Below are 11566 nucleotides of genomic sequence, written 5' to 3' on the forward strand. Positions count from 1 at the left end.
TGGGCAATTAATTACTACTTGAAAAAACTAGATCATTACTAAATATGCATGTCTTAAATTAAGTACTATTTGTAATAATAGAAAATGAAGAGTTCCGTGAATCTTCATAAAATAAATCTTAGAAAAAAAATACTGTAAGAATTTTAGTTTATTTGGTTACATAGTAGCAACAGTAGATAGCTCAGGTAGCTCAATCCAATTCCAACATAAATGGCATTGCTCCATTCTATAAATTCTGATCTATTTCCATACAAAAACTTCAAGTGAGGAAATCTGGTCTTCACTACTGCGTGTGCTGTGTGTGAGAGAGACAAATACAAATACAAATACAAAAATACAATGTGTTCTGAGGTCTTTGGTTTTGACATAAATTATTTTGTGTACGAAACATCTTCTCCTAAGGCTAAGGCTACTCATGATGAAGATTACCTTTTCTTGGAGAGTAGCTCTTGGGAAGAAATTGCATCTCTTGTGGTGTCTTCATCCGAGCTCAGAGATGCAGTCATGGAGGTGAAGACAGGGGAATCCCACTTCATGCACACCAATTATCATGCCCAAAATCACCAACTTTTTCACTTTGATCGTGTTTGGGACTCCAAAAACCACTTCTTGCAAGTTAGTGCAAATTCTTTCTTTCTTTCTTCTTGTTTTGATTCTTCAAATTTATGGGCTTATGTATGTCAAGACAATGTTTTTCTGGCATTTATTGATAAATTTATCATGAAAAAAAGATGGATATATAAAAAAGAATTTCACCCTTTCTCATTCCTTCTTTTCACTTCTATGAGGAATAATATTATCACTCGTTGGAGTGAAAAGAAGGAATTAGAAATGACGAAATTCTCTTTTGTAGAGAATGAGGGGGAAAAAAATTAAATGGAGAAATTTTTGTTATCACTCATTTTCTCATATGATAAATTTATCAACTAAAGAGAACACACCCAAAATAGAATTTCATCATTTCACATTCCTCATTTTCACTTCAAGGGGGGTAATATTATCACTTCTTGGAGTGAAAAGAATGAATGAGAAATGATGAACTTCTCTTTTGTAAAAACCGAGAATAAAGAAATGAGACATTTAAAGAGAATTTTTTTTATATATTTCTTATTTTTTCATGATAAATTTATCAACCAAGAGAACACACCCTAATTAAAAATGGAGCAAGTTTAATTTTGGCAATCAGTTTAATCTTAGAAATGGTTTTGTTTTGTCCCACAAAGGTGGTAGCTCCATTTAGTAGTGAGAAGTCATTAATGGAGGAAGGCAATTTTAAGGTGGGGAAATACAACAAGGAAGAGAGGAAATGGAGGATTGATAGATACCGAGCTAAAAGGACTCGAAGAAATTTCAACAAGACCATTAAGGTAATTACGACCTTCTCTATTCAAGAATAATATATATTACTCCTAATTAGATATACCGTGTCACATAGTTATCCTAATTTTAATTAAACAATGTAATACTAATTAAGTATGCGTGGTTAAAGCAATGAGACCTAATTCAAGCGACAAAATTGAGACATTTAAAAGTTCTCTTTTGTGGAAAGTATTTATTAGTTTTTACACCTTTGTTCGGAAGTATGTGTAGTTTATTTAATTATATTATATATAGACACCTCTTGTAATTTTATTTTATTTTTAAAAAGCGTGTGTGGTTAAACTATGCTATTATCATTAATAATTAATAATTTTAAAAAGTGTTACTATATATCCTTACCATTTTGGTTATTTTGATGCGATGGAAGTATGCATGCCGGAAAACATTAGCCGACGGCCGGCAAAGAATACGTGGCCGATTTGCACGCAACGATGAGGTCGGAGAAATTCTTGAAGCATCATTGTTTCAAAGATGTGAAGATAAATATGATCTTTAATTGGGTAATATTCTCTATAACATCAAACTTTTTTATATTATGTAGAATTAATTATACTAGCTAGAATGGTATACGAATTTAAATAACATCTACACATATATATAAAAACAAATAGATTTTACCATAATTTTGAATACTAGATACAAAGAAATTAGTTTTTATTTTAAACCAAAATAAATAGAACCTAATTAATCATATACTAGTATGTAACCCGTCGAAATTCAACGGGTAATTATTTTAGCTATATTTATAATTATAATAAATAAAATAATTTTTATATCAAAATAATGAATTTTCTATGTAAATAACGATTTTATTATTTTTTTCTCATCACAAAAATGTATAGCAACATGTGTTAGATATTCAAACATATTTATATTTAGAAATACTATAATTTATCACAATAGTTAGTTAATGTCTCAATAAAGATTCAAATATTAAAGAATAAACATCCATATACAAAATTAAGAGATTATAAATTAGAAAAAAAATATTATGTAAACATGTTGATAAAAGATTTGTACCCGTCAAGAATGTATGTTACTCATACCCAGATAATTTGAATAACAAAACAATTATAATTAGAGAAAATTCCACGAAGACATGTTGATACGTCTAAAATGTATATACTCGTACTCGTCCCAATTTTGATTAGTTACACGAACTCATTTAATTTTATAAATATAAGTTGTTACAAATTTATATATTTGTTCCCGTTTATAATAAATATACTCATATTAATCTCAAATTCATTTAAAATATATTTTTGTACCCATTCATGTCTCAATCTTTTATAATAATATCCGCTACTTAAATAACATACTCCCTTCGTCTCCCAAATAACTTCTTATTTTTTGAGTGGTTCCCCAAATAACTTTTTATTCATTCCACCGCTAATAATACCCCATTTATTCTTATTTTTCATCTTTTTATCACTTTCAATACTAATTGTAAGACTATCTTATCAACAACATAAATAAAATCGAAAAGAGGTACCACCAAAAATTATTTATTTGAAAACCTTATTTATTTGTCAAACTTAAGAAATAGTAGTATAAATCAAAATACACGTGATATTCTAAATTATTAATGATATGATTTACAATTAGAATAAAAATTAAGGATAGAGTTCAACTACTCAAAACCCGTATAAATTATATAAATACACGTACCCGTCATAAATCACGTGATTTTACTATTAATTCTACAGGTGGTCTCCTGTAGTGTCATTTAAGAATGACATTTTGTAAAGTGTGTATAAATGACACTTTAATATCGTAAAATATCATTTGTATGTTGAAGTAGCATCATTATAAACCCGATTTCACCGTGAAATTAGGTTCAAGGGAGTTTTTGTGTTAATCCTAATCTCAAATACGTGTATTATACTAACTATTTACCTGAACCTATTTGAATTTATAAAAATATATATTGTTACAGTAATTGATTATCTGTCATAGTAACAAATCGACATTACAAAGTAAATATTAATATAAATAAATTAAATAGCAAAATTAAGATTAAAAAAGTAAAATATATATATATATATATATATATATTATGTAGTCGTATCGATTAATGTTTGAACCAATTTAAAATTTATAAATTCATACTAATCTCAAATATAATTAAAAAATAATTTTACAACTCGTTCTTGTCCCGAACTCGTATAATAATACTCACTTATTACCCAAGCTCATTTATGATCGCTTTTCTAATTTAGATTCAAAGTTAAGACTGTGAATATTATTGAAACATAAAAACTGGTAACATATGTTTAAAGAAAATTATAATATTAAAAATCATATAGTTTTTGAATAGTTATATTGATTTTATTTCACCAAGTATTAGAGTTCCATGAATCAAATAATTACATGTATATAATATTTTCAAATACAATAAAAATTATATTGTGTAAAAAATGAGAGAGATGAGAGAAAAATATTTTATTTAAAACTTCTAGCTTGTACGAATTTCTTAGTTTAAATCTATTATTTACATATTATATATCAAATTAAAGCTCTTGGCACATTCTTTAATTTGATATGTATATTGAATATTTTTTTATTAACTAAAACATATTTTTTTAGAAAAAATAAAAATAAAAATGAGAATAAAAAGAAAAATATAAAAAGAAATAAAGAAAGTATGATAATTATAAAAAAATTATGTTTAATTTGAGATTTCCATATTTAAATTTATGCTACAAAGCTCTATAATTGCAGAGATTTGAAATAATAATTTCTCATGAAGCCACGTAGGAGGGGAGACAATGAATCACTAATCGTATTATATAATGATGTTAGATCACTAAACTATCCTTATAAACTAAAACAAATAAGGATATAGTAGATAATAAAATTTTGTAATAATTAATAAATACTATACTTTTTATAGTAGTAGATATTCAAATCTTTCTTTACATGACAAGTGGAAACCAGCATCTTTCTTTTTATAGTAGTAGGAGTATTAGTTGGTAAAACAATTTCGATTTTTCAATTATAACCGCAATCGAATCGAAATTTTGATTAATCAATCAAAATTTAAGGGTTCGATTCGATTATCGGTTTTAACTTTGGTTGGAATTCAATTATAAACCGATAACCGATCGGTTAAAATCGATTAATTGATTAATTTTTTAAAAATATACAAAATATTATATTATATTTTAAAAATAAAACATACCTATATTTAATATTTTAAAACCTATTATTAATTTATCACTAATTCCCCAATTCCTAATTTCTTATTCAGTGAACTTTTATAGTATTATAAAGTATGCATGTACTAGTAATATCCAGTATATATTGTGTAAAGCCAAATATCTTGCTAACTTAATCATGAAAGATTAATTTATGTGTGCGTTTGTCGTTGTACAAGTAAGTGAGTTGGGTGGATCCAATTTTTACAACCCAAAATCAAATTAAATTTTTATATTTAAATTAATTTTTATTTTTCAAGTAAAAGTCGATTACGCGGTTAATCGAATCGAATCGCTAATCGATTTCGATTACGATTATTAATTTTGACCAATTTCGATTACGATTAACCAAAAATTCGACTCGGTTTACTCGTAACCGAATCGTTTACCACCCATAATAAGTTCTAGGTTGTATATATGTGTGTGTGAAAATAACATAGGCTTGCTATAACATTATTATAAATTATACTTGGAACCTATAAACGTAATAATCTTCGAACATTTTGTTGTGCAACTTTATTCTTGTTGCATTTGTGGTATATTAATTGAGTTGAGCTTATTGTTGTACGTGTAGATTGATGATTAATTTGGTTGGTTTGACGAAGAAGATCATCGTGTTGGAAATCCTTGACATCATCTAATGATACGCAGCGAAAAATATAATCAAGGAAAAGATCTAGATTTACAATTGATTCATGTGTAGAGATTACAAACACACAACAACAGTTAGAATAACTTACTTGTTGTGTAGTAAACAATCCTGTAGCAATTCTTCTATCAATCCTGCAGTTTGAATTCACTACTATGGTATCTACGTATATTGCAGATTCGATGCAGGAATAATTTCCGATGCACACGATGCAGGAATAATTCCCGATGCACAATTCAATCTTCGAAAGTTAGGAAATCTCCGATTGAATTCTATATTGCTCTAAATGTTTTCTCTCTTGTGATTTTACGTGTCTCACGTTTTTCGTCTCTATGACAAAAGAAATATATTCCTATTCTTATAGGAATAAGACACGCCTGTAACCCTAGGTTAAACAGTATCTCCAATTAATTAATTCAATAGTCAAACTATTTACTAATTAATTAAAGCTTATTAGAATATATCAAATATATCATAATCTAGTCCATATATCTTTCACATCGATCACCAGGGATTTTTGCAACTGAGAGATGGGCCCAACTTCAATTTAACTTCACCTTCTACGCCACAAAAGCACACATTTTTTTTCTCTCTCTCTCTCTCCGACATTGTTTTTCATTAAAAAAAATAATAATAAAAATTTATATTTTCTTCACATTGTAACTCGAACTGTAATTATAAATGGCTTGTTTCCATAAATAATAAAATTTAACCTTTAAAAAAGTGTATGCATAATTACTTTTAATCAATTTACACATTCTTTTAAATTTATGTGCTCAAAAGTTTTGTGTCACATATAATGAAACGGAGAGACTATATCATAAGAAATCCAAGTAGTTTAGGGGTGTAAACGAACCAAGCCGCTTGCGAACTATTCGGAGCTCGGCTCATAAAAAGCTCGTTCGAAATTCGTTCGTTTTCTAAACGAGCCGAACTCGAGCCCGAATCCGAGCTCGATAAAATTATCGAGCCGAACTCGAGCCTGTGCATGTTCGGCTCGTGAGCTCGCGAACATGTTCGGCTCGAACCTATTTGCGAGCCTATTCGCGAATATGTTTACGAATAGGCTCATGAATAGGTTTACGAATATGTTCGCGAATAGGCTCACGAATAGGTTCATTAAATAATAATTTTATATATTTTATTTGTTAAATATTTTTTAAATAATAAAAATAATACTCATAATAAAAAAAAATATTACTAACTTGATAAATTATCTATTTGTTAAAAATAAATTACTATAAATTATGATTCATAAATAGTCTAGTAATATATAAACAAATATAATTTTTTTATTTTAATGAAACCTTAATATATAAATAATTCGAACCGAGCTCAAATTCGAGTTGAGCTTGAGATAAACGAATAATTAACGAGTCGAGCTCGAGCTCGAGATAAACGAATAATTAACGAGCCGAATTCGAACCAAACTCGAATTCGGTATTATATAAGCGAGCCGAGCTCGAGCTCATTTTTAGGCTCGAATTCAAGCTCGAGCCGAATCAAATCTTCACGAACCGAGCCCGAGCCTGGAGGTATTCGGCTCGGCTCGGTTCGTATACAGCCCTCTGTATATCTTAACAAATTCATAGTTGGGAGGCTAGGGCTAGAATTTTATACGCAAGGAGCAGATCAAGTCCTATATATATATATATGTTCTATCAACAAAAACTAAGCAGCATTTCACTTCAATCATACTCTATTTTGATGCAATGAACATTAATCTTGTTTTATTAATTATAGTCTATTTTGATGCAATGAACGATGTTGTTTTATTAATAGTTTATATGTACTTTTATGTAGTCACGGTGACTTTGATTTTGCCTAAATTAATTTGGCGAAGCTGTTGACATCAGATTAATTCAACACCTTTCCCTACTAAATTTGATCAAATTTGGAGTATTGATGACTTCAGTCATTTTACATAAACAATCATATTGTAGAGAAAATTTTAACTTAATTAATTATTTTTTTAAAAAAAATTAGTTATTTTATTGTATTGTCCACATTGTATATTTGTTTGTAATCTTTTTATAATTTTCTATTTGAAAAATAAAATAAAATAAAATAAAATAAAAAGTACAATTTTTTTTAAAAAAAAGTAGGTACAATATAAACAATACCATAAAATAATTAAATCATATTTTTATTTTTTTTTAAAAAAATCTATTTAACTAATTTTTGGGTAGTCACAATATGGCTGCATATAGATTTATTGTAAATTTATTGTTTCACTCTTGATTTTTTATATATATATTCATTAAAGATGCATAGTTTTGTAAATTAAACAAATTATGTCATTTCATTATTATACTTTAACGCAAATAAAAGTATAAAATAAAAACTGAATATTAACTAATTAATACATAAAATTAGTTAATTTAATTTTCTGAAAGAAATATTTATAACTCAACAAGTAAATTAGTGTGAAATTTTCTTGAATTCTTAAAATACAAAGAGGTATATTTTTGAAATATAAAATGTTAAAAGTGGGCTCTAATGAATACAAACAAAATAAGTGGAAAGAATAGAGATGGAAAGAAAGGAGATGAGCAACAACAACAATGAAGAAGACATGATCCACCTTACTCGCTAATTCATCGACAACCCAAATAAACCACTTATGTTGTAGGCCCTTATTTCCCAATCATTAATATCTTCTCCCTGTATAAAAATTCCTTATAAATATATAAATTTCCCATTTTCACACAAAATCCTTTTCAAACTTAATTAACCAAATGAAACACCATTATGGGAAATACAAAAGATAAATGAGAGTTGGAGTGCTTGAAGATCAACAAATTAGTTACCTAAGAATGTTCATAGGTCAATAATTTTCTCTTAGGATGCTAGAAAATTTGCAATTACAAAGAAAGACAATTCTTTTCTTGTACGTGGCCTACAAATCGTAGTAGTTGATGGACAAGGATTAGCTACCTAAAAGTGTTCATATATTAATTATTTTCACTTAATGTCAATTACTATCTGAGAGCATAAATCACTTAGAAGATATAGTCTATAAAACTTATAGCTCACAAAACTCTTCATTAGAGAGAAACTTGGGTGTGAGATTAAGTGTACGGGTGAGATAGGTCGGAACAGATTCGGGCGGGTTGAGCGTAAGTCATGGGCTAGTAGAAAAACACGAATAAATTAAAGTAATTGTTATTGTGATTTAAATTAATAATCAACGTGAAAAAAAGTATATTTATCGAAGGTTACTTTCTTTTACGATAATTATTATTCTTACTTATAAGAACTTGTACTTTTTATGACCACTAGCAGAAAGAACGTACAACATAATTAATATTATTTTATTTGATAATCTATTAATTCATTACTTTTATTAGATAATTTACTGAATGAATATATTTATCTATAAGCATTATCAATAGCTATAGATATATATCACATAGATATAATGAATTAATATATTCTTATAAATATATAATATGTAAAATAATCTTAAAATAAAATATGTAATAGGGGTAAATAGACAATCCATAAGTTGTGCCTTAGAATGCCTTAAGCTCTTTTTAATAGATAGATTAATATGAACAAATATAATATTTCAATAAATATTATAATACTAAAAAGATAATAAAAAAATTATCGTTCTTGAAAATTGAACCTACTCTCCTAGTGAAAACCGTCTCATGGATGAAATCGGTCTCACGGGGGAGAGAGGCTCAATTCATTATTCTAAACAAGTATAAATAATAACACAAACTTGTGGGCATCATTTGGATCATCAATCATACTTCAATTAAATTAAAATTTATGAATCTTTGATTAATATTTAATTCTGATGGATGCATCATACATCCAAACGTAAACGTACCGAAGTGCGTCTCAACATCTCGTAATTAATTAGATATAAAATTTACAATCACAAAATATCCGAATAATTAGGCTCTGTAGCAAACAAACGAATAAACAAGACAAAATAGCAAACTCACACCTTAATTAAAGCACCTACACTTTGATTATTTATTAAGCGACAACTTCACCAACCTTTAGCGGCAGTGTAGTGTCGCACCAGACACTAAACTGCACTAAATAGAAAAATAAATTAACATGAAAAAATTAGCCAAAACAAAACTGCTGCGGAAAACATTTTTTTTTACTCATCTCCTTGTGCATTCCACATGATTCGTCATTTTCGTTGTAGTAATATTTACATTTTTACAAAACAAAAAATCGCTGCAATTACAAACCCGAGGAAATCGGCAAATACTCGCCGTAGAGATCGGAAATGCCGGAGGCGAGCCAGAGCTTCTCGTTGAAGGCGGCCTGCATCTCCTCGGGGACGAATTGCGTGCGGCAGAGCGGGCAGGTCTTCTGATCGTGGTCCATCCAACGGTCGAGGCAGCTCCGGTGGAATATGTGGCGGCAGTTGGCCAGCCGCCGGATCTCATCCTCGCCGTGGAATTCGTACAAGCAGACGGCGCAGTTTTCGGGCCCCGCCGCCAAATCGGAGAACTTGACCACCGGAAGAAGCTCGCGGATGAGCGCCGCGGAGACGGAGCGCGGCTCGGAGGCGGAATGGTGGCGGAGCGGGTAGGAGGCGGTTCCTGGATCGAGGAAATCGGCGAGCCCTAGGATCGAGAGAAGAGCGTGCGTGAATCGGCGGAAGAAGCCGAGGATTGCGAGGAGGGAGAGGAGCAATTTGGGGAGAAATAGGTCGGTGTAGCCGAGTGGGAAGCCCATTTTGGTTATGGAGGAGGGAGGGAGGCTTTGTATTTATATTTATATAGGAGAGAAGATGAGAGTGAAAGAGCAATCACGTTTCTGTGCGTGTGGTTGGGCGACACCTGTGCGGATTCCGTTTAAATTACCTCACACTGCCAATTACTTTTACACCGCTTCCCTCCACCTCATCATTTACAAGTGTCTTCTGCCTTCAAAAATATATAAACAATAAATAATTATAATTTTGATCTTTTAATTAAAAAATTCCTTAAAAACATAAAATGAGAAAAAGTAGTGTGATAAAATTTTCTGACTTAATTTATATTTTTTTTCTCATCATAAATTTACAAACCACAAAAAACGCACCCTTCAGATAAAAACCTATATTGATGATAAAATTAAGGCGTTGTAAACCTCAAACTATATCTATTTTGTCAAAAATGTTTGAACTTATAGAGATTTATTTAACTCATTAACTATCAATTATGTATAAAAAAATATCTTGTGTCCATTTTTTGATCTCTGAAAAGCAGAGAGGCTCGTCAGAGTCTACGATTAATTTTCAATTAATTTTTTTAATTAATATATATATATATATATAGGCATAAAATAGGGTCGTTTAGTGTTCTACTATTAGAAAATAGATTGATTATGTTTTGTGTCCACAATTTTTAGTGTTTTCCAAAAGACATCCACAACTTTCAATTTTCTCAAAAAATACTCCAACTTTCGGCATTAAAAAAATCGCTATATAAAATCTAGGAACGGAATGATAAGTCACCTCGTCACATTTTTAGTTGTAATGACATCATTTTATAGATGAGGTGGAAAAATATACTCCATTTAAAAATTTGACGAATTAACTCATCATTCTATTGTTGAATTTCGTATAACAAAACATTTTAAAAAGAAGTGCTCATGGTTGTGGACATGAAATATGATTAATGATCGTTTTCTCAAGATTTGCGACCGTTTTTTCGGTCATTAGAGCCGTTTTTACTTATAGTGTTTATCAATCATCAAATAAATATCCGCCTTTTATATTCCATTGCCAAATACATTATTCTATTGGTTCCTCATCGGATCTATAGCGTTCAACATTTTTCACCTGAGTCTTGCCCTCGTCTTCATTATTCTATTACTATTTTCCTTTATTTTTGTTTTTAGATTAATTTGGGTCATTTTCATGTGGATTTTCTTTCAACTCTAAAACCAAAATTGTTTCCGAAACTGACTAAAACCACAAAGAATGTTGTGGAACATATTCGAAACTCATTAAAATCTAATGTTTTTAACTTTTTGTTTTGCCCCATGTACATAGATTACTTGTCGTAGGATGATGATTGATGAAATTCGTGAGATTTATGATTTATATAGAAATACGATTTCAATATGTATGTATTGCGGTTACTTGTCGTAGGAATTACATTTCATATGAAAATATGAGAATAACGCATTGAACATATAAAGTTAAAGTGCTCGAGAAAAAAATAAATTTGTACTATTATATATATATATATATAAGTATATTTGTACTAATGTTCGAGTTGAAAATAATTTATAATTTATATTTTAAAATTATTTTTTATTTTATCCGATCCATATAAATATTTTATATTAAATATAATGGACCTTTGAGCTCACATGA

At 29.2% G+C, this 11566-nt stretch overlaps 2 protein-coding genes across 2 annotated transcripts; one reads left to right on the forward strand and one right to left on the reverse strand.

The window, feature by feature from the left end:
• The first annotated feature begins 218 nt into the window (after window positions 1-218).
• On the forward strand, window positions 219-1899 carry LOC131024975 (uncharacterized). Its single transcript, XM_057954567.1, has 3 exons — window positions 219-615; window positions 1224-1367; window positions 1748-1899. The coding sequence occupies exons 1-3, from the start codon at window positions 340-342 to the stop codon at window positions 1874-1876; spliced, it is 549 nt and encodes a 182-aa protein (XP_057810550.1). The 5' UTR covers window positions 219-339; the 3' UTR covers window positions 1877-1899.
• A 7429-nt stretch (window positions 1900-9328) lies between these two features.
• LOC131024983 (brassinosteroid-responsive RING protein 1-like) lies at window positions 9329-10110 on the reverse strand. Its single transcript, XM_057954576.1, has one exon. It carries the CDS (start codon window positions 9934-9936, stop codon window positions 9436-9438), a length of 501 nt encoding a protein of 166 aa, XP_057810559.1. The 5' UTR covers window positions 9937-10110; the 3' UTR covers window positions 9329-9435.
• Between the last annotated feature and the right edge of the window lie 1456 nt (window positions 10111-11566).

Source organism: Salvia miltiorrhiza, chromosome 5 (genome assembly GCF_028751815.1).
Source record: "Salvia miltiorrhiza cultivar Shanhuang (shh) chromosome 5, IMPLAD_Smil_shh, whole genome shotgun sequence".
Classification (NCBI taxonomy): Eukaryota; Viridiplantae; Streptophyta; class Magnoliopsida; order Lamiales; family Lamiaceae; genus Salvia; species Salvia miltiorrhiza.

What these genes read in the sequence shown, in the direction of transcription:
- LOC131024975 (XM_057954567.1), top strand. Translation starts at nt 340, where the DNA reads ATGTGTTCTGAGGTCTTTGGTTTTGACATAAATTATTTTGTGTACGAA. An exon ending in CCAAAAACCACTTCTTGCAA is followed by an intron (nt 616 to 1,223) that starts GTTAGTGCAAAT and finishes TGTCCCACAAAG; the next exon opens with GTGGTAGCTCCATTTAGTAG. An exon ending in ATTTCAACAAGACCATTAAG is followed by an intron (nt 1,368 to 1,747) that starts GTAATTACGACC and finishes ATGCGATGGAAG; the next exon opens with TATGCATGCCGGAAAACATT.
- LOC131024983 (XM_057954576.1), bottom strand. Translation starts at nt 9,936, where the DNA reads ATGGGCTTCCCACTCGGCTACACCGACCTATTTCTCCCCAAATTGCTC.